Raw genomic sequence first — 23,298 nt, 5'->3', positions numbered from 1 at the left:
TACACAAAGCTAACATCATTTTCAATGGTAAGAGGTTGAAAGCTTTTCTTCTAAGGTCAGGAGCGAGACAAGGGTGCTCACTCTCACCTCTTTTATTTGATATAGTATTGGAAGTCTTAGCCAGAGCAATCAGGCAAGATAAAGAAACAAAAAGTATCCAAGCTGGAAGGGAAGAAGTAAAATTTATTTGCAGATGACATCATCTTACATAGAGATAACCCTAAAGACTCCATCAAACATCTGTTGGAAGTAATCAAAGAATTCAGTAAAATTGCAGAATATAAAATCAACACCCAGAGAGCAGTTGCATTTCTTTCTATACACTAACAATGAAATATCTGAAAAAGAAATAAAGAAAAAATCCAATTCACAATAGCATCAAAAACAATAAAATACTTAGGAATAAATTTAACCAAGGAAGTGAAAGATCTACACCACGGAAACTACCAGACTTTGATGAAAGAAATTGAAGAAGATACAAAAGGAAAGCCATCCTGTATTCATGGATTGAAAGAATTAAAAATACTTTAAAAATATCCATATAACCTAAAGCCATCTATAGATTCAATGCAATCCCTATCATATTCCAATGGCATTCTTCATAGAAATGTATAAACAATCCTAAAATGTGTATGGAACCACAAAAGACCCCAAATAGCCAAAGCAATCCTGAGAAAGAACAAAGCTGGACGCATCAAACTTCCTGATTTCAAACAACACTACACAGCTACAGCAATCAAAACAGTATGGTACTGGCATAAAAACAGATACATAGACCAATGGAACAGAATAGAGAGTCCAGAAATAGATCCCCACATATACAGTCAACTAATATTTGACAAGGGCACCAAGGATACTCAATGGGGAAAGGACAGTCCCTTCGATAAATGGTGCTGGGAAAACTGGACGACCACATGCAAAAAAATGAAACTGGACCCCTACCGAACACCACTCACAAAAATTAACTTGAAATGGACTAAAGACTAAACATAAGACCTGAAACCATAAAACTCCTAGAAGCAAACATAGGGAAAAAACTCCTTGACACTGGTCTTTGCAACAAAATTTTCGATATGACAGCAAAAGCACAAGGAACAAAAGAAAAAAATCAACAAGTGGGACTACATCAAACTAAAAAGCTTCTGCACAGCAAAGGAAACCATCAACAAAACGAAAACACAACCTATAAAATGGGAAAAGTATTTGCAAACCATCTATCTGATATAGAGAATATCCTGTAACTCAAATATATAGAGAACTCATATAACTCAATAACAAAAAAACCCCAAACAATCTGACTAAAAAATGGGCAAAGGAACTGAATAGACATCTTCCCAAAGAAGACATAGAAATGGCCAACAGACACATGGAAAGATGCTCAGCATCACTAATTATCAGGGAAATGCAAGTCAAAACCACAATGAGGCATCACCTCACACTAGTTAGACCGGCTATCATTAAGAAGACAAGAAATAACAAGTGTTGGTGAGGATCTGGAGAAAAGGAAATCCTCTTACACTGCTGGTGGGAACGTAAATTGGTTAGCCACTGTGGAAAAAGTATACAGGTTCCTCAAAAAATTCAGACTAGAACAACCATACGATCCAGCAAGCCCACTTCTGCGTATATATCCAAAGGAAATGAAAATAGGCTACTGAAGAGATAGATATCTGAAGTCCCATGTTTACTGCAGCGTTACTTAAATAGTCAAGATATGGAGACAACCTAATGGTCAACAAATCAGTGGACAAAGAAGATGTTCACACACACACACACACACACACACAGATACAAACAGACACACTGGAATATTATTCAGCCATGAGAAAGAAGGAAATCCTGCAACAACATGGATTAATCCTGAGGGCCTTATGCTAAGTGAGATAAGTCAAAGATAAATACTGCATGATTCAATCATATACGGAATCTAAAAAAGCCAAACTTGTTGAAACATTCGGGAGTAGAATGGTGGTTACCGGGGGCTGTGGGTGGGAAATGGGGAGAGGTTGGTCTCAGGGGACAAATTTCCAGTTAGAAGATGAGTGAGTTCTGGGGAGCTCATGTGCAGCGCGGTGACTACAGTTAGCAATTCTGTATCCTTTACTTCAAAGTTGCTGAGACAGTAGATCTTAAAGGTTCTCACCACAAAAAGGAAATAATAATCATGTGCCCCGACGTGGGTGTTAGCTCCCCCGGCGGTAACCACGTTGCAATATGTAAGTGTGTCAAATCAACGCTACACTCTAAACTGACACGCTGTCGTATGCCAGTTACATCTCAGAACAAAAACTCAAAACAAACAAACAAAAAAAGCAGAACAGGGCTCATGTGAGCAGAGCAGCTGTGTGTCTTCCTGTGTTCGCCTCGTTGGCGTTCCCCCCTTTTTTTTTGCAATGGGAAAAGGGCAGCTGGAGGCTTCATGTCACAGGCCACCCAGAAATGGTCCTGCAGTTTACGTTTTAGTATAGCTATTTCCAAGGCCAGATTATGACCTTTTTTTCTCACCTTAGACTTCTAGCAGCTATGTTGTGTCGGTGTAGAGAGCACATGCTTAAGGAAGTGCATGAATGGACCATTAAACTTGGGCATCATTTAGGGTCAGTGCAATTTTATACCCTGGGCTAAAAATAGGAATGATTAACTTCTAGGGTCCACACCCCAAGTGACGTCGCTGAGTAGGTCTACTCACACATCTTATCAAAAGCATCCTTTAATCAGGGGAGAGGAGTTGGCTGCAGGGACCACTACGAGGCCCAGCAGTGGGTCTGAATGTGTCGTATGCCTGGAGACATCTTCTATGGACAGAGCATCTTCTATCACTGGGCTCTACATGTGCTCTCTTGGGGGACCATTTCCCTACTGGGTGCGGGGGAGGCCGAGCCACGGCACTTCAGCAGCAGAAGAAACCGACACGTCACAAGACACCTATTACGGGGTGAATTGTGTCCCCCCCAAATTCATATGTTGAAGCCCTAAGCCCCAAGACTGCACTGTGCCTGTATTTGGAAAGGGGTCTTTAAAGAGGGAATTAAGGTAATATGAGGTCAGGGGGGTGGCCCTAATTCACTTAGACTGGTGTCCTTAGAAGGAGACGAAGTCAGGACGCAGACACACTCAGGCTGAGAGACTTGAGGACACAGGACTGGGCAGCTGAGTGCAAGCCTAGGAGAGAGGCCCCGGGGGCAGCCGACCCTGTCCACACCACATCGGACTTCCCGCCCGCCCGCGGTGCTCTGTGGCTGCGGCCCCAGGACCCACCCACAACGCCCAGCCCCCGCACCACCGGGCTGCAGCCAGGGCTGCGCAGGGCAGGGGAGGGACATACATGTGCAGGGACTTCTGGGCCTTGGCGGCTTCCTCCTTGGAGCTGTACCGGACCACGGCGTTGCCTTGGGTTAGGTTCAGGTGGAATGTGATGAGAGGCCCGTGCTGCAAGCACAGCGTCCTCAGGGTGGAGCCATCGATCTGATTAAGGAAGCAGAGGGGCGGTAACACGCGTCCTGGGGATTCTTCACTATACACGTTTATGAAATCCAGGTGCACGGTACCTTGGGAAGATGTCTGTCCTTGAAAGGGCTTACTATATGATTATGATATTAACCTTTTGCACCTTGTAACTTACTGTGTAATTTAAAATCTTGGACATTTCAGTTATAGTTTCTGAGTTGGGCTAACAGAAGAAGGAGAAAACCCTGCTTTGGTTCCGACCCCCTCTCTCCAGAGCACATCACACAGAGCCTCGCGGCCCCCGACCCTGGGAAAAGTGAGCACAGGCCAAATGGTTCTGGAGCGGGTGCAGGTGAGCAATTCTGTTTATAAGGGGACACTCTTTCAGCCTCGGAAGAGTGAAAGGTGAACAATTCACCAGCAACATGGTTAAATGACCCCTGCTGCCGGCGCTGCCTCTGGGCCATGAGTGAGGCCTCGGGTCACCGACAAGGCCCTCAGGCCTGGCGATGCCCCCACCGGGTGCCTGTACCTGGGGCGTGAGGTTGCGGAGAACGAGCCAGCTGCTTGTCCTTCCTGAGGTGTCAGTACTCCAGGCAGAACCTGTGCCCAGGGAAGAACCCGGTCAACAAGGCTGCGGTGAGTCAGACAGCTCTTCCCGATGCCCTCCCGTCTCACCACACGGACGCAGCACGGGCCGAACCTGTGCTCCAAGCCTTTCCCAACCCCCGGAAACCAACCCAGAGTCACAGTCCCTGCAGACCCCTGGGAGGCGGGTGTGGTGGCAGAGACTTGAGAACTGCCTGGAAGTTCTGGTCTCCTCCTCTGCCCCCCTCCCCCACAGCTTTATAATCAATGCTCTAAAATCCCACTTGCTAACAAAAATGAAGCAGACTTGCAGGGCTGGCTTCACTCTCGGCTTCTTAAATGCCCTGTGCACCCGGCTCGTCCCCGCAGTTCAGCAGGGGGCCGGGAGAAGCCTCCAGAACTGCAACTTAGGATGGGGTGGTGCGCTCACACTGGGAAGCGAGACCCTCGTGCTCGTTGATCGGGCCTCTCCAAGGGCCCAGTGCGGCCCCTCAGTGGGTGCCGAGACCGCCCGCCGGGACCTCCTGGCTCCGAACAAAGCTGTGTGTGCGAGCACCCAGGGCTGATGCTGAAACACAGGCAGCAGAGCCTGGGACCAGATAATTCCCGAGGGTCTAGGGCGACTTGGCCCCTCCTAAGCCCTCCCAGTGTCCAGGAGTCCTTACAAAGGAGCTGCAGGACAAAATGATAGGCATCTTCCCTAAAGGACAAGCAGAGCAGGCACGGACACCCCCGTCCCAGCCACCCCGTTTGGACACGAGAACGGACGCGTACCCGAGGAGTAGGAGCTGGTCCAGCCGAGGGGACTGGCTCCCCAGGTGGAGGAAGGCTTGGGATTGGTTAACCCTGGAGGTGGCCTTGTGGGTGCAGTAGTGTTTCTGGGCACCTTCCACAGTTCATGAGACAGAGAGGCTTGTGTGTGAGAGGCAGGGCCAGAGGACCACGTCGATTTAATGTCTGACAGTTTACCTGGAAAGGCAGAGAAGTGGAGCATAGGCATTCCTGAGACAGAGAAGGAAAGTCACGGCAGCGCCTAGGGAATCACACCAGGCGCTCTGGCTCCAGAGGACTGCGTGACCGGAATGTAGCACCAAGTCAAGCTCCCACACGAGGACCACAGGCATCCTCTCTCTTGAATTTCTGCCCAGAGACACAGTCTGCTGGTGTCCGGTATAGATCTTGCCAGTATTTCTGATACTTAATTTGCTAAATGTGCCAGACACGCGCTTGCCACCCAGAAAAACTGCATTTTTGTAGTTCAGTGTTAAAGCTAAACTTAACAAATTCTGCTGGGACACATCTTATCTCATAACAAACTACTCAAGGTCAAGAGCTTTTTACGCCATTTCTTTAGGTGTCAGTCCCCTGTCAAAGCAACGCCCCCTCTGACATAACCCGCCTGAGCTCACGCTGACCAGCGTCATCTTTGCGGCTTTGAGACTCGCTCCCCATGCCTATAGAAACGGGTGTGGCCCAGGGCTGAGCAGTCTGGCATCTTGGCACCTTGGCCGGGGGAAGCCTGCTTTAAGGCTCTTGGGGAGAAAAACCAAAACCAGTAATGACCACCAGCTCCAGCCCCTCCTGTGCCCGGGGCACCTGCCACGCCTGCTTCAGCGGCCCAGCGCTGCGAGGACAGCAGGCAGAGTGGTCGCTGTCACCATGCTCCTTGGGCAGCAGGGCAGCGCCCAGGCCGGCACAAGCCCCGTGTGGAGCGCCTCTGCCACCCTGGCGGCCAGGGTCCACTGCAGCTTCACAACAACAAATGCTAATCTGAGCAAAGGCGTCACTGATCAGAAAAAACAAAACGCCATAAAAAACTGCCTGAGATATGGGAAGACGGTTTTGTTTGCCCATCTCTTTAGCCAAATGATTGGGAAGCACTAAAGGCCTAATGCATCCCCTTTGTAAACATCAGAGGGAATAAACATTAGAAGGAATAGACATAATCCAGCAGCTCTTTTTCTCTCTTTAAATAAGACGCTAAAGTACATCAAAACGACTTTCTCCCCTAGGCACTGGTATAAAAGGAATTCCTACAGCATTCTTACATGGATTTAAACAAAGGCTGGTGGAATGCAGAAACATATTTGAAGAAATGTATAAACAATAAACCCTCTTTACTTAAGTTCCACCTCTTTTTATAAACCTGTACTGTACACATTCTGTTTGTGTGTGTGTCCATTATCTCTATCCTTGTCTTAAAACTTCCAGACAACAATTCCTTTGAAGTTACTATGACAAACAATTCTCAATTCTCCTCTCAGCCTAAAAGAAATTTCTAACTTGAAAGACTCGTAAGGTCTACACTGAGAGAGGAACAACCCGGGCCCTGCACTGATCCCAGAGACGGCAGTGAAGCACGGGGCTGCTGTGGCCTCCTAGCCCCTGGTGGCCAATGCAAGTTAACAGCAGGTCCCCAGAGGTGGCCGCCTTCACGTCTTTAAGCCTCCTATACCCCTGGTCTCATGGCTACGGCGGGAAGGGAGGAGAGGGGAAAGCAGCTGTGTCACACCCTGCCCTGGGGAGTTTACATAATCCCCGGATCTTCGTGACAGCCCACGGAGGAGGTGTCACCATTCCCACTCCACGGGGGTGGGGGGTGGGTGGGAGCAGTGGTGCCCGAGGCCCCACGGCTGCTCAGCAAAGCTCAGGCCCGCTCTCCATCACACCACATGGCCTCCCAGCTCAGGGAGGAGCAGACAGACCACCAGGAAAAGCCAGGCCATCCGTTTTGTTTGCGGAAAGAGAGAAAAGGCTACCTGCAAGTCGAGAGGCCAGGTGCGTACCTGCAATACTAGGAGCGGGCACAAGGCTGCTGAGAGAGCGACTGTAGCCGGAGGCAGCGAGCGGCCAGGCACTCGAGGAAGGCAGTGTGGCACTCTGAGATGACGGTGGGGAGGACCCTGCAGAACCAAACGCGGCACTAAGAAAGGTGAGCACGGGCCTGCGGGGTGAGCCGCTCAGCTTGGGCCTGAGAGTCCTAACAGCCAAGAACCAATGTCCTCCTAGGCTGCCGTTTGAGCAAATGGTGGAAAATGAGAGCGTGACGCGGCCAAGACCATGGGGAGGAGAGGAAGACACGGGCACACCGCCGCCTCTGGGGGCCCGGGGCCCTGGGAGAGGCCGGGGCGGGGTGCGGGAAACCAGGCAGCAGGAGGGAAGAGAACGACCACCGAGTGTTTACAACAACACGTCCAAGTTCGGAAGGACCCCACGGTCTCCCCTCCAAGTAAGATAAAAATAAAACGCAGGGCCAGCTCCACCTTTTCACACCCCCAGCAAGACCCACAGAGCTGTAAACAAAACTCCAAGCTTTCTGTCACAGATTTTGCCATAAAAAGACCAGCGCTTTTCCTAACTCGAAAGGTCTCACGTATCCCATCTCCCCCATTCGTATTTCTCTTTTGAATACGGGAATAATGAGGAGAAATGTGTGCTAGTAACTGTGTCACTGTGAGCTATCGTGTCCCCAGAACTGCGGTTCCCTCTGTTAAGGACCCTGTTCCTGCTCCTGGGAGGGGGGCTGACGGGGTGTGGCCCCCGGAGCACCCCTGCTGGTGCTGTTTCCATGTCACCCCATCCGTTTTCTGAGGAAAGCAGGAAGCCAGGGAAGAGGGAGGATGAAGCCGTGGTGACTTGTGGGTTAAAGCAGGATGGATCAGAGCTCTTCTGACTTGGCAAGTTACTCGGCCAGAGTGTGGAAGCTGGCCGGGGGAGGGGACAGGCGCACACAACAGTCTGGCTGTCAGGTTTACTACCGTGAACGGAATCTCACAAGACACGGGCCCCTGACGCAGGGCCCCAGCTGGGATGGCACTGAACAACGTCGGGAGTACCCTTCACTGGGACTACCAGGCGTGTGGCACCTCCCAGACTTGTACGGTCTACAACCTGCACAGCTGTTTACAGCTGCTCTGCTGTAACTGACCTCCTTAGAATATGGCATGAGAGCGGATGAACATTAAAATTTATTTGTAATCTGCAGGTCTTCAATTTTGAAAGATGTCAGCTTTACTGACAACCTAATCGTAGTTCCTGAACCCTCTGCTTCCATCTACCAACAAAATGCAATCAACCCAAGATCCCAAATTATAGACTATTTAACCCTACGTGGCATTTCTTTTATAATTAACAGTAGGATACTTAGATTTTAACAGTGTTCTAGTTTTGACATTTTTAGTTTAATAGTGGAAACTGTCCCATAAAATTCTGGTTAATTTTCCTTTTCGTATCAATTTGTCAGGAGATGGCACAGCTGCATTTTACCATTCTGGTTGCTATTCACCTCATAAAGGTTAAAACTATAAATAACATCCAAACAAATACTGGGCTAATTTAAATTTTTAATATCAAATCAGAACTTAACACCAATGACAATAAATAAAAACAAAAATGCAAATAAAAACCCAACACCTAGTATACTCAGTAAAAAAAAAAATTCCATTATGAAAGTACGTAAAATAAATAAGCCAACAACAAGAGGCCAGTGGCATTTCTCACTCTTTTCCTTCTAGGGCACATTTTCTCCATTTTTTTCTCTGTATTTTATTTATTTGTTTATTTTATTTTTGGCTGCGTTGGGTCTTCGTTGCTGCACGCAGGCTTTCTCTAGCTGTGGCGAGCAGGGGCTACTCTTCGTTGTGGTGCGTGGGCTTCTCATTGCGGTGGTTTCTCTCGTTGCGGAGCACGGGCTCCAGGCGCGCGGGCTTCAGTAGTTGCGGCGCGTGGGCTCAGTAGTTGTGGCTCGCGGGCTCTAGAGCGCAGGCTCCGCAGTTGTGGTGCACGGGCTTAGCTGCTCCGCAGCATGTGGGATCTTCCCGGACCAGGGCTCGAACCCGTGTCCCCTGCATTGGCAGGCGGATTCCTAACCACTGTGCCACCAGGGAAGTCCCTTCTCTGTATTTCAGATCAAGCTGGTCACTCAAAAATACGACAGGCTTTTGTGGCTGGGCCCTGAGCGAGGTCAGCCCCTGGGGCGCCTGAAGGCCCTCGAGTGTTGGGTGCGGCACGTGGGCCCTGGAGAGGGGCGGTCAGCGAGGTCTGGCCTTTGCAGTTTACTTCTGGCCCTGAGGCTGTGGTGCCTTTTGTAAATAAGTTCTACATAAAGATCCGTTCATCCCGCCCCTTCTCTCAGATAAACAAACCAGGAGGTGGGGGAGCCAGGGCTTTCCGGGGCGAGGCCTGGTCACGGGGTGGAGGAGGCGCTGTCCCAGGGCTCCAGCCCCAGGAGGTCACACAGGGCCATGTGAGGCTGCAGGGAGCTCTCTCTGTCCTACAGCTGAGGTCCCGTTTCAGCCAACATCTCTGAGGCTGAGCTTCCCTTTGCCCTGACATTCGTCTCATCTGCTCAGCTCTGCCCTCGCAACTCCCCTGCCCCTCCAGGACGCCTGTGTCGCATCACGGCACACGCATGCGAAGGCGGAGGTGGTCCACAATGCCCCAGGTGCCAGGGACCACGGGCTGACCATCAGGCACCAGTTGGGAAGCTCTGCTCTGTGCCGAGCAGCCTCGACTCTTTCCAAGGTCTTCTACTGCCCTGATCGGCATGGCTCACCCACCCTCCACAACCTCGAACACGCTGACCCACCCGGCTGCCCGGCTCAACCCTGCGGCCACACGCAGGGTGCCGAGGGGCGACGGCCAAGTCTCACCTCTGGCTGTGCCACCCCCCGGTCCCCACCACCTCAAACAGGCTCCACGTCCCACAGCCTCTCGTCCCCCGTGCCACTCATCCGTCCCTGACCTTGGGGTGGCCTGCAATGTCCCTGCTCTGAGATGCAGCCGCCTCGCGACACGAGGAATGCACGGCACTAAATGGGAAGGTGATCTGTGTTTATGGCGCCTTTCTACCCGAACCACAGGCACGCAGAATCCTGTCACTTGAAAGAACCATTGATAAGAACGGGCCTCTCCCCCACAGGCCATATTTAGGTAGGAAACCTAAATTAATGTTTTGGGAAATATGCGAGTGGCCTTATTAGTGCTGAGCCTCTCTGGTAAGCTGGCTATTCTTTCCCATTATTAGAATTATGAGGATAAAACTCCATCAGCAACGGCACTTACAGAGCGTCTTCATTTGCAGGCCTTAAGGAAAGGCAAGTTACTGCCCTTCTCGACACTGCATTTGAAATCTCTGTTTATGTTCTGTAACCTTGCAGCTCAGCTCATCACTTGCTCTGACTGGATCCTGAAGTCTGAAGAGGGTGTGCCAGACCTTACAGCATCGGGAGCTTGTGCCAGGAAGCAAGTCCTGGGGAAAGATCTGAGGCTTTTTACCAGACTCTTTGAGGAAAGGAAAAATTGGCTGACATGGATGAGTAAAGGGTCAGTTCACTTCTAGCTCAAAGAATTTCAAGTGGAAACCTTTTTCTTAAAAAGCATGATGGTTAATATTGTTATTTTATAACACAATGTTTATAAAAAACGATGTGTTAATAAATCCAGCAGAGACACTGAACCCAAATCAATTTCCATTTCCCCGTAAGCACTATGTTGCATCACACGGCAAGAGAAGGTTCCCATCGGACGTGCCTTGCACGCCCCAGCCTCACCACCCACACCCTCCCGCTGCCCTGGAGCGCCTGCACGGAGACCACTGCATGGACACGGGCGGGGCGCCCCCTCACCTCCACTCTTGAGGAGGTAGCGGTTGACATCCTGTATGGTGGTATTGATGGTAGGCCCGGTGGGGACACTTCCAGGAGTGACGTCGGGGTCATTCTCGGGATCTATATTCTGAAGTCCTTTCCAGGGAACTCCAGGATGGAACTCTGGAAAATTCCAAACAAATGAAAATCAACACATGAGTATTAGAGCACCTTCATGTTGCTTCATGATAGCTTATGGAAATGTTTATAATCTGCTAATTAAGTTAAGAGGCACACTTTAGACTTTCTTTAGTAAATCATCAATCCTTTGGAACAAACTAAGTATTATAGCCACCACGCTGGACACTAAGATGGTGTCCAGACGGGAGGATACAGCCCAGACATACTCTGACCGGACGGGACACAGCGCCCCTTCCCCTCTCTCCTTCCACTGAACCGAGGGCTGCAGAAAACCCTGTGATGCCAACCACACCCACAATTTATCTGATGAATGGATTTCCAATGAAAAAGCCAGAGCTATGGGGTTAAGGCTTCCAGGATTCTCAGCTTGGACCCTGGCTTCTACTGGGCCTAGTCGTTCCCATAGGCTTGGCGTGTTCTGATCGGCTGCCACAGGGAAGCGTGCACACTCTTTCTTACCTGGGGGCCAGTTGATGCTGGAGCCATTTGAGATTTTATCACTGTCAGATTTGGCACGTGACCAGCTATGGGGAACAGCTACAGGAGGACTGGCTGGTGACTCACTGCTCTGGATTAAATCGTACCGGCCATAGGAGTCGTCGATGGAGGACTTAGCTGGAGGTCCAATGCTCAGACCTCCAGGGATAGCACCTGGGGGGACGACAGGGAACAAAGAGCCGAGTGAACAGGGGACCCCGAGTCCCTGTGCTGGGCGCCGGGCCTTGCCCTTTGCACAGGTGCACGAACTGTCAGACTCGGTTTGGCCAGCATCTTCTGGGGGAAGTGACTATTTCCGTTAGCCCAAACTTGGCCTTGAAAGACAAACTCTTTAAGAACTGTTTCAGTTGTTCAAGTTGGAATTCTTGATAAATGCATACCCACACCACGGTGAAGCCCTCTGGGGACAGCCTGTGAGTCCCTGTGGTCAGCTCCTGTCCTTGTTGCTGCCTGTGTCCCTTCCCCAGTCTGCTGCCCTCACTATGGAAGGACAAACAGGCATGTGGACTCGGAGGCCTTAACCCCACCCACCCTGGGCGACTGAGCTCTCTCCTGCCAAGGGAAGTGCCCAAATAGCACGTGACGATTTTCTTCTAGAATTAACCATTAGGAAAAATTTTCTTTTTAGAATGCCTTATATCAAGAGAGAATTATACACCCTATTAATTTCCTTTGCTGTTTATGCTACGAGGAATTTAAGAGCTAAATTTAATGCAAGTGAGATCACCTCCTACGGTTACTAGCTTTTTTTTCTTCCCCCCCCGGCCGTGCCTCGCAGCTTGCGGGATCTTAGTTCCCCGGCCAGGGATTGAACCCTGGCCCCAGCAGTGAAAGCGCCAAATCCTAACCACCGGACCACCAGGGAATTTCCTGGTTGTTAGCATCTGCTGTTTCTCTTTTCTAGGCATTAGATTTTCTATTGTGTTTTATCATTTTATGGAAAAAATTTTCTCTTAGACAAAGTTTTGGTTGAAGATACAGATACATGAGTGTGCGGCCATGACCTGTACCCTTCGTTGCTCTGGGGCATTTTCAATTACTTCTTGGTTTGTAGCTAAGGTGTGAACGTTGAGGCTTGGAGAGGTTTGATCATTGACTACCTGGGATCTGACACACTCTGTAATGAAGTGGAATATATATGTTTAACTTACTGAGGTAACACTGGTTTCTGACATCTAAGTTTCACGGGTGTGACACTGCATTTCGACTTTTGTCTACACCACAGGGTGCTCACCACCAAGAGCTTAGTTTATACCCATCTCCACGCAGTTGACCCCCTTTCGCCATTTCGCTCTCCATCCACCCCTTCCCCTCTGGTTACCACTACTCTAGTTCCCTGTATCCCTGTCTGTTGTGGTTTGGTTTGTTCTCTTGGAATATTTTCTATTCAGCTTTCAGCACTGAACTCTTAGAAGGGAAATGCAGTACGAGTAACAAAACGAGCATAACCAGCAAGTAGGAAAGAAGTGACCAGACTCCAGGCACCTTGGCTCAGACGTACCATGCTTGCTGGGGTTCTGGTCGAGTGGAGAAGCAGCACCGGGTAAGTTATCCATGGGGTTGGGATGTGTCCACTGAGGGAGGCGTGACTGGGACTGCGACGGGTCCTTCACTGATAAACCACCAGTCATGTCCATGCTGCTGACATTCATGTTTGGGTTCAGTCCAGCTAAAAACAAAAACGCTATCAGGATACGTCTGCTCTTCCTCTAAACGTTTACTTTCTAAAGCTCTCCTAGAGAATCAAACTAAGTCTTAATTCACAGCCAAATATTTTAAATGTAACTTTTAATGCTGGAGGAAAAAAAACCCCTTTTTGCCTTTTTAGTAACACACATCTGTAGGAATCTTATTCCTAAATTAGGGGGACGATGGTAACAAATAGTCTTTGATTAAGTAAGACCAATGATTCTCTTCATTTTACTCGCTTTGGTGCCAAACGTGGTCCTGAAGCTTCTCAGTCAGAGCCCACAGAAAAACAGAACAAGTCCAAACAATTAGGAAAGTCTTTTCTCATCTCAGGGCACCTTGTGCAAACTCACCAGATCCAAACCAGTCTCTCAGAGACGTAAACGGTACCCTAAGGTCCCACCGACCGAACAAGCTGGTGGGGAGACCCCAAATCTGCCTTTGGTGAACTCACTTTACAAAAGGCCGCTCTTGAGGAGTTTATGAATTAAACATCAAACTCCCTTAAAGGACTTGAACTATTTCAAAGTGTGGGCGCTGCCGTCTGCCCTGGCTGGAAAGTGAGCTGATCCTGGGTTTAGTTCTTACAGCTAAAAGCAGGCATGCGCTGGGGCACGTGACAAGCGCCCTCACTGTGCTGGGTTAGTGGGGAGAGATGAGGGGGACGATAGCAAAAAGGCTGAAGTAAAGAGTCGCTGATGGGACACCCGTCATGAGCTGAGCAGGCTGCTTGGCCGGACAGAATGACCAGTGCAGGTGTGACCCAGTGTTTCCAGGCCATTTCTAACCTGCGGTTCCCACACCACATGTCCTGGTACAGAGCAAAGGTACTGAACATTTTTGTTCTTAACTTTAAATCAAGAGCTTCAAACTCAAATGCCCGTATGGGCCAAGCAGGCAACACAAATGAAGGTGATGCGGGCCTGGTGGGGACAGCGCCCGCCCTGCTACAGGTGCTACCCATGCAACCAGTGAATGGAACACAGGCCCAAGGCAGCCATTTGCAAGAGAAGCCAGAAGCCACTTTTGGTTGAAAATTTCCCATTTTTAAATGTTGGCAATCTCACACACACACTGTGCAGACCTAACCGAAGGCCCACGGGAGTCCGACACCACTGGGGGCTACCTTCACCTCCACCCACACAGACCCAGTCAGGTGAGGGCACAACCGTTAGGACGGGCTTCAGACTGGCCTCCAGAGCACCCCAAGCCCCATGGCCGGGCCCCACCCTCCCTGTCTCGTTTCTTTCTGTTCCTCCCTCCACTGGCAGCCAGCCTGGCCGGCCCTCGCCGACACCGACGGCCTCTTCTTCCATGCGAGGCTGGCTCTGCTCCACTGAACTCTACTCGTTTGAGGTCCACGCTTAAACCCTGCTCTGATTCTTCTTTCACCGCGCAGGGTGACCATGCACTCTCCCTTCCCTAAGCTCTGCAGTAACCACGTTGCACTGCCTATGAAGGCTGGTTTTCGTTTTTATACGCCTGGTCTTCCTGGGAAGACGACAAGCTCGGGAGTCAAGACAGCATCCGGAGAAGAGGCTGCACAGGAAGGAAGGCGGACGGGACTTAGAGCTGCTGAGGAAAAGGGGTGAGAACCAGCCAGAGAGGCAATTTTACAAACTAACTTTCTTAAACTTTATTAGCTATCTATTTTAACACATTTATTTTTAAACTTTAATGTGATTATAAAATATTATCCGAAGTATTTTTCATCAATTTTGAAGATTCAAGGCACTAATCTTTCCACTTGAAAGAAAAAGCGTTTAAGGGTAAAGATTTGTGTACTACATCCTCTAAATATAGGTTGAGAGGACAGATGGATACTAGGACACTAGGAAGCTGCAGCTAAACATTTCAGGACAATAGATGGAACTGAATTTTCTTCTAAAACAACTATCGTTAAAAAAGAAGTATTTACATAAGTAGCCAACACTCTACCAAGTGCTTGCTATTACAGAGTGCTCTGCCTGCTAGTGCACCAAATCTTTAGAAGAACCCTATGAGGTAAGTATTCCCACTTTACAGATGGGGAAATTGAGGCAAAGAGCTGCCAGGCAGCTTAGTTGTGGGGGCAGTGTGGTGGCCTGATTCCTAAGGCAGGTCTTAACTACTAGACTATTCTGCTTCTTCAGCACAGAGGAAAGTAACGGGTAGGACAATCATGAAGGGACAGAAGAACTGTAGTTTAGCATTTGTCAGTTTTGTATTAAAGACACACCACACTGGTTACATGTCAAGGAGACAGTGCTCATGTGATCAGAACATAGCTCTCAGAGGTGTTGGTAGTATTCCACAGAAAGGGACATCATTAGCTGAGATTCGCTGTCACTCACCTGGCCTTTGACCCTCTGGATATGTATTTCTCAGGTAACTAATTCCCTTTGCCCTGTAGCTTCAGACTCTAACAGTCAGCCTGACAAGCCTGAGGCGCTTTCACCCACTTCTGGATCCTTAGAGCAAATTACAGCTGACCCTCGAACAACGCAGGGGTCACAAATCCGGGTATGACTTTACAGCCGGTCCTCTGTACCTGCAAACTCAACCAACCGCAGGTCACGCAGCACCGTTATTTACGGGAAAAAACCCATGGGTAAGTGGACCACGCTGTTTCAGCCCGTGTTGTTCATGGGTCAACAGTATTCCCCGTACGATCACTTTCCTGACACAGCCCTTCTGACGGTCTTCAACGTCGTAACCTGTGTCCCTCCTGGTGACCTCGAGGGCGGCACCACATCTGCCACTGGCCTGCGGGTTTCAAGTGCTGGGCGGGCGCCCTACCGGTTGGGGGTGAGGGTGTGCGTGTTGGTCTGGGTGAGTACACAGTCGTGCTCTGCACTACAGGACTTGTGCGGGCAACCATGGCTTTTTAAGAAGTGCCTGGTTCACGGAAATCTGCACACCCTTCCTGTTCCCAGCAGTTCAGGCTGGAGAGAGCCAGGGACGGAACAAAGCGCCGATTCAACAGTGGAGAGGAGATCATTCTGGTACTACTTTCAAAGATTTTATACTGAAAGCACTTATGGGCGCAGCAAAATTCTTGCTCTGCGAAGACAGCTAGGGTCCCTCCCTTACGAAGGAGACCTGAGACAGCCTCGCTCCGGTTTTGCCTGGAACTGCATTTTCTGCCCGGCTATTTCAGCCCCGCCAGGCGCACGCGGTCGGCGTCGACCCGGACTCACCGAGAGGGTAGGGAGCGAAGGTGCTGGGTGAAGACTGCTGCTCTTTGGTCTGCAGGTCGGGGAGGCCGGGGGCCTGGGGGTGGGGGGGGAAGCTGTCCAGGGCCGATTTGCCTGCAGAGGGGTGCAGAGACAGGGGCGGCGGGGGCGGGGGCGGCTTCACGAGCAGGGCCTGGGCCAGCTGGCGCTGGTGCTGCTGGATCTGCTGCTGCAGGTTAGTGATTGTGCGCGCAACCTGCGGGCGGGGACGCGCGGTCAGCGGGTCGGGAGGGCCGCCGGGGCCGCCCTCCTCCCCAGCCCAGGTGACGCCAAGGCTTTCAAAACGGGAGGCTGAGCGAGAGAGAAGCCAGTGACAAGTAACAGGCCAGGGGAGGTGACAGCTAGCGACCCGCTGAGCCACCCGGGGGGCGCCTACTTGCTGCTCCTGTTGTCTCATGGGTCCGGAAACGTTCCGCTGGGCCTGTAGCATCTGCTGCTGGATCTGTAAACGTTGGTACGCCTGTGGACACAGACACAAAGAGAAGCGTCCAGTAGATTATAAGAAAGCCTCAACAAAGGGTTCCACTTCTGTACATTAGTGTAAAAAAAAAAGGCACAGATTCTCGGTTCCCTTACCATCCTGTGGTTTAAGCATAGCGTGAGGCATGAAGCTTTTTCAAAAGGAGACATGTCTTTCCAAAACCTTTCTAGTGCACAGACTTTACAAAGTAACTCAGTCAGTACCCCTATTTAGTGCTGGTAATGAGGTTTGTCAGCAAATATTTTTCAGTTAATGAAGAGATCAAAATTCTTCTGCTCAATTCATACAAACTAAAAATAAAAAAGAAATGAGGAGAAAATAAAAATTTTTTTCCCCTTATAAAGATGCAAGTTGTCCAGAATGGCTCAGACCGTGTGGCAGGACAGCAGTGATCGGCGGCCACAGAACAATACACGTTAAAGGGCTTGTAGCTACCAGGAGCCACGTGTGGCCTTGGTCCACAGGGAGCCTGAGGTCCAGACGTGGCCACTTCTGCCACACAGACCCCGTCCACGAAGCCAGCGAGAATGATCGTCAGATTCTTCCCACCATGAGGCAGAAGGCCGGATCATTTGTTTCGAAAGTTGGCTGAATACTGTAAATTTTTTCTTTACAACATGGATTTTTTTGGGACGTTTTGGGCAAGAGGATTTACTGAAATAGAATCCAAGTAGAAGTAGAGATTATACTACTAGAAATGCCTCATTAATCTGTAAATTAGAGAGGAATAAAATACTTCACTTAAGTGAATCCTTACAGGCTCTAAAACTTAACCTTAGGATGTACTGAAATATCATTTTACCAAGTTTTCTGGAAAAAAAAGTTAAAACAGTGTACATTGTTTTTAAAACAGAGCAGAGTAAACATAATCCAACATTTTCTTGGTATCTTTTACACTACAGAGGTCAATAAAAATTATGTATAAATAAAGGATTCCAGAACATCAGTACGACTGATAACGAGTTCTGTCTCCCGTCAGAATCCAGCCGTCCTCTGTGTTATCAAGGAGTGGAAAGCTGTTTTCCTCTGCAGTGAGAGCCCTAAATAGCACGCTTCTCAGCTGCTCCCCACTGAGGCCGGCGGTCCCTTCCTGGCGCTGGCGGTAGCACACCGCGCAGGGGCCTTACAGCATGACTGTGAGGCAGCTTGGCTCCCTTCTCCGAGTGAGGTCCAGTCCCGGTCTGGATCCCGTGCCCAGGGCCCTGGGTACTTCACTGCACTGCAGCTTGTCCTAGGTCACCCCCACCCCACCTGGTCACTACCTGGAACCAGACACCCAGACGGTCAGACGTGTGTCTAACAAACGCTGAAGGGTCAGGACTGAGAGCCCAGGGCTCCCCCGTAAGGAAAGGCTGACAGCATGGTTTTGTCTATTGGAGGCTTTTCTCCCTTCATGACTCCTGGTCATTTTCTAGGAGATGAAGCTGTTGGGCAAGACTTCTAAATAAATCAGGTGTCAACGTATTAAAGAAGGAAATAATATACCGGGCCCTTCAGGGAATATAAATTCAGGATGCACCTAGGGATACAATGCCATGGCATTTCATGGTAAAAGCAGTAAGACTGTTGAAAATTAAAAATTCAACATATGTTAAACTGTAACACTTGCAAGAATTATTAGGCTACATCAGCCTTCCTCAAGAGGGATTCTGAGAAAATCAAGTCCTAATCTCTAAGGCATCTCATCTCCTGTATGTAACGAAGTAACTTCTGTCTTTTGTTTCCAGAATGCTATCTGTGTAGACCAACCTTGGAAGAATTTAGAGAACAATCATGAAATGATTTGTTGGGTTCTGTGGTTCAGATGAGAAAGGCTGGCTGAGAGCTAACAGACACCTTAACTGTCAGATCTGGAAGACTGTGATCACGAAAGGGCCACAGAATCCACAAAGCTTAGTGGACACACCCTTAAGTGAAGAACTTCCTAATTCCTTTAATAGTTTACAAACTTCATGAACGTCTCAATGACATTCCCTGACGTGAAGAAAAGCGTTACGGCGACTGCTTTTCTTCAGTCGGCATGCATGTTGCTGGCACATCCCCGAGCTCACGGGGAGAAGGCTCTTCCTCTGTCCTAGAACCCGAGCAGATCTACCCACTCACCAGCTGCAGCTGATAGAGCTGGTTCAACATCGTCATATGCTGAGGATTAATTGGCGAGGTTAATAGTGCAGGGTTGAGACCAATGTTTTTTGCTGCAAACTGCAAAAGCTGTGCTTGAACCTGTTAACAAAAAATGCACCATTAGACATGGATTCTCTATTCAAACATTTACTTGTCTGGGCAGTTTTCTGAGATTCAAAACTGAGTAAATGACAGTTATATTTGTCTCAGTGAACTTCAAAAGCCATTAAAAAATTTACAGACATTTTAACATTAGTAGTTTACATGCTTTTGTGGATAATATGAAAGGAAGAAAGGAAGGAAGGGAGGGAGGGAGGTAAAGGCAGATGGCAAGAAAGAGATTTCTTCCTCCAAATATTTTAGTTACGAATTAACTTTCTAGGGCTCTGGGTTACTCCCATCGGTAACTGGTTTCACGTTCTGTCGAAATGAAGCTAAGTGGGCATCGTTTAAGGTGGGAGACAGCGAAGGCGTGGTCTCTGGGAGGAAGTTCGAGCCTCCTCAAAGGAGGCCAGTGTCTGCGTCTCACACAGGCGCCCTGGACTAGTCCCCGCAGGAGCTCAGCAGATGGCACCGCGGCCATCTGACCGGGGGGCCTTGTTCCAGGGCAGGCAGGGACCCCTTCTCAAGTTGACACGTTCGGGAAGTGGTCTCCCCCTGCTCGTGGGACCAGCCATTCCTCTCGGGGGGCCCGGCTGCCCAGCCTCCCATGTGGCACGTGCCCTGGTGTGGCCGGCCAGCCCTGACCGCAATGGTCAGCCTGCCTCCCTGCCCAACTGGCATTCACTGCTCTGAACCCTTCAGGGGCTTGGCACTGGCCAGCTCAGTGTTTTCCACGGCGTGCGCTGTACGCTTATCACAGCATTTACACAAGATGGTTTTAGGTAGAGCACAGAAGAGTATCTTTTACAGTCGTCTAACGTGTATTAGAAAAATGTTGCTTTTTCTCTTTACGACAGATATGTTCAGTTTTAAGAATAAATTTATCTAAATTAAGAAGGCAAGTCAACTTAAAGAAAACACATTATGTAACAGTCGTGGGAGGCACACAGATGAGTGACGTTCGGGACACGCTGGCTTGCTGTGTGTGGAAGGCTGCTCTGTCTCCAGGACCTGTCTCTGCTCCTGTGCCTTAGCTGGGGTGGCCATGTCACTAGGCTTGGGCAGTGGGACATGAGTGGAAGTGGTATGTCTCTCGCTTTCCCTCTGTCATTGGGCAACGGCCGAGGCAGAGCTGCTACTTTCTGCTCTGTTGCTTGGGGGCGAATTACTTGTCTGTCTCGTCCGAGCATCTGTATTTCAGGGTGTCTTTGCTGTAGCAGCTTACAGTGTACCCTGTTTAATGCATTTTACTGTAGCAGCTTACAGTGTATCCTGTTTAATGCATTTCACTATTATTTCACCCAGATTTCAGCCATCTCCACTCAGTGCACAGATCTCTGGTCGAACAACTGTGGAGGAATAATTACTTCCAGCGAATTCTATGATTTACCATTTTAATCTATTACTGAATATTCTTTTAAGCGGTAAGGACTGTAACACTGTAATTAAAAACTCAGTCCAAAGTCAAAAATTATGGAAATGTTCTAAAAGTAAACAATATTAATATGAGAAAAAACTGACATTACGCTTTAGAGCTATGCAAAACAATATCCTTTTCCTTGATTCTATTTGCTCTTTTGTTTTAAAACGATCTAATACTAAAGAATAAACTTAACTCAAAAGTCTGTGATATGGACACTATTATATATTGTCACATTTAGTTTGTCACTAAAGCATTACTCAGTCCTTCACTGCTTCTAAGAATTTTCTTTTATGTCCCAAGCAACTTCACTTGCCACTTTCCTCTCTCACCAATCTAGAAGAATTCAGTGGGTTCATCCGAGTAATCTTCTCAAGACCAGGACGGAAGTCCCATCCCTGGCATGTGTCACCCGGCAACAGCACTCTGCCGGGAGGAGGCCCAGCCCTGGCCTGTGGGGCGGGGGCCCTGGGGGAGCAGCTCCGGAAATGCCTCCCAGGGCAGGAGGGTGGGATGGACAGGTTAACACTGCGGGCTGACTGGCTCTCAGTGTAGCGCGGACGCGGGTCTGACCTGAGGGGATAGAAACTGAGGCACTTGAGCACGGAGACTGGGCTGGGAGGAGCTCAGGGGCTGCACGGGCGGCTGTGGCGGCTGCTGCATGGTCCTCGCTGGGGCTGCTCCGCTGCTGCCAAACATGCCCAGGTTGCCACTCGGTGTCTGCAGGGAGGCGGAGGGCGCGTTACACAGTCGCCCGGGAGCCAGCGGGGGGCAAGGCTGCACCTGCTTCCTGCCGCTCTCAACGTGTACCAAAGGGGATGTTTAAGAAGTGCTGTCTAAACTGGGTACAGATGACAGGAGATCTGCCCGCAGAGCCTGCCTATGTCTTTAAATCACAGAAGCCGCCCACAGAGCCAGTTTTAGGTGCCCCCCAACAAGGCCGTCGTCTTCCAGGAAGCTATAATTACACAGAGCCAGGCACAGGAGCAGCAGGCACGGCTGTGTGGGCACCGTCTGTGCTGGGGTAAAGGGCATCATGTGTGGGGACCACTAACCTGGGAGAACAGGACATTTTCCAAAAGGAAATATAATTATGATTTCAACGAACCTGAAATTGAATACGTGAACAAGTCCAGGCAGTTAACTTTGTGTTAAATATAATAACTATATATTTGAGTGCTTCTTTCTACTCTCCTGACTGGGCATCTGATCCCCGGGGCCCGCCGGCCAGGCTGCTGACTTCCCGACCGCAGAAGAGCTGAAACTGGCACCGCAGCCCGGTGGGCAACAAGAGATGGCCAGGATCACGTGGATGGGGCGCCACTGAGAACTGCCGCCGGCCACCCCAAATCTCACAGCATCGCTGGAAGAGAAGGCTCAGAGCTGTGTGATGTGAGCCTCCCCCAGGAGAAAATCAAGAAGAGCAGTTCTGTGGACGGGAAGAGCGTGACGCGCTTCTGTATCATTTCATTCCAGGGGAGAGAAGTGACACGAAGCGGCCGTCGATCAAAACCCCAGGTCCCTCCGTTCAGGGACGTCTGAGGGTGACTTTCACCTCCCCCAAGAGTGTCAAAGGCAGGGAACAGTGCCAACATCACTCTCTGAAAACCACTGAGAACCTGCAAGAGATGTCACCTCTGTTCTGGGAAAAAGGGGAGAGTATGGTGTTTTCCTGCAGATCAATGCATTTAAGGTTTCGACTGTCAGGAGAGACAGGACGGCACTGCCTGGACCTGTGAACGCATCGGGCAGGTGAAGACGGCTCTGCGGTCCATGTCATTTAAAGTACTAGCAGTACTTTAGTACCAAGGGTGTTTCAGTTACATGTAAGAATAAATATAATTTTGAAGCATTTCCTATAACATGGTTAAATTTCAAGAACTGGATTCAATTCAGTTGAATTGAATCCAAGCAGTACATCACTTGGAAGGAAATCCTTATAATATTTCAGCTTCCTTTACATATTCAGTTATATTTTCAAATGCAGGCATTAATTAAAAATAAGAAGGTTTGCGTGTCAAACACATTTTCTGAAAGGCAAGTGAGAGAGACCATGGTGGCCATCTACCAACAGCCTTACCTGTCTAGAAGAATTCAAGTTTTGCATGCCCAGCCCTGAGGCAATCCCGCCCAGGGCCTGATTAGGGAGTGCACTGTTGGAAAGGGGGAGCTTCAGGCTTGGTGAAGGCAAAAATGGTGAAGTCGTGGGCTCTTCCACGAGGCCGCCATCCTGATTGGGGAAAGAAAGCGTGAGCTGTGTGCGGTGCCCGTCCGCACACAAAGCACAAGTTTCCCGGGACACAGAAAGGGATGCGGATGAACAAAGAATTAAAAGATCAAAAATGTGTGGACAGGAAAATGGAGAAATGGTCAAAAGGAAGAGGGGAAAAAGAAAAAAGAGAAACAGGATTAAGATGCTGTTTTCATTTTAACAATTATTTTACAAACACATATCAGCTTATAATATTCTCATCACTACTGACCCTGCCTACGGGTAGGAATCAGAAGAGAGACAAACACTGTAAAAAGTCTTACTTGGAAAACACTTTACAACCATTTTCAAATAAACAGGCTCCTTTTGAGAAGTTATTAGCAAGGTTCTAGGTATACATTAGGTTGAAATCTGCTGACATTCAAATGTTTTTGACCTACAAACAGCGATTTCATATGGTTTAACCTAATAATAAGGTAAATTATAAAACAGACAAAAATCTTGTTATTATTATTTTTTTACATTTATTGGGTGCCAGGTCCTTTGTAAATTTATCTCATCTAACTTCACAACAAACCTGCAGTATTTATTGATAGACTGATTGATTGCCATGCCATGTGACGTACAGGATCTTAGTTCCCTGACCAGGGAGCAAACTTGTGCCCCCTGCAGTGGAAGTGCAGAGTTTTAACCACTGGACCACTAGGCAAGTCCCCAAACCTGCAATATTATTT

General features: G+C 49.1%; 1 protein-coding gene across 2 annotated transcripts in view; it reads right to left on the bottom strand.

The window, feature by feature from the left end:
- Positions 1 to 23,298, bottom strand: part of TNRC6C (trinucleotide repeat containing adaptor 6C) — an 81,105-nt gene that overhangs the window by 1,513 nt on the left and 56,294 nt on the right. Inside the window, exons 10-21 of one of the 2 annotated variants that reach the window (XM_082679575.1) lie at positions 22,433 to 22,582; positions 20,926 to 21,072; positions 18,810 to 18,929; positions 16,602 to 16,685; positions 16,190 to 16,421; positions 12,823 to 12,990; positions 11,283 to 11,474; positions 10,662 to 10,805; positions 6,822 to 6,938; positions 4,810 to 5,004; positions 3,980 to 4,050; positions 3,326 to 3,465 (exon numbers count right to left, since the gene is read on the bottom strand). In XM_082679575.1, coding sequence (XP_082535701.1) covers positions 3,326 to 3,465; positions 3,980 to 4,050; positions 4,810 to 5,004; positions 6,822 to 6,938; positions 10,662 to 10,805; positions 11,283 to 11,474; positions 12,823 to 12,990; positions 16,190 to 16,421; positions 16,602 to 16,685; positions 18,810 to 18,929; positions 20,926 to 21,072; positions 22,433 to 22,582 — 1,760 coding nt within the window. The remainder of the gene's footprint in view (positions 1 to 3,325; positions 3,466 to 3,979; positions 4,051 to 4,809; positions 5,005 to 6,821; positions 6,939 to 10,661; positions 10,806 to 11,282; positions 11,475 to 12,822; positions 12,991 to 16,189; positions 16,422 to 16,601; positions 16,686 to 18,809; positions 18,930 to 20,925; positions 21,073 to 22,432; positions 22,583 to 23,298) is intronic. The other variant, XM_082679576.1, reaches the window with a different exon arrangement.

The sequence above is a fragment of the Grampus griseus genome (assembly GCF_964374135.1).
Source record: "Grampus griseus genome assembly, chromosome: 20".
NCBI lineage: Eukaryota > Metazoa > Chordata > Mammalia > Artiodactyla > Delphinidae > Grampus > Grampus griseus.
The sequence above is the reverse complement of the archived record's forward strand: the minus strand, read 5'-3'. Positions and strand labels throughout refer to the sequence as shown.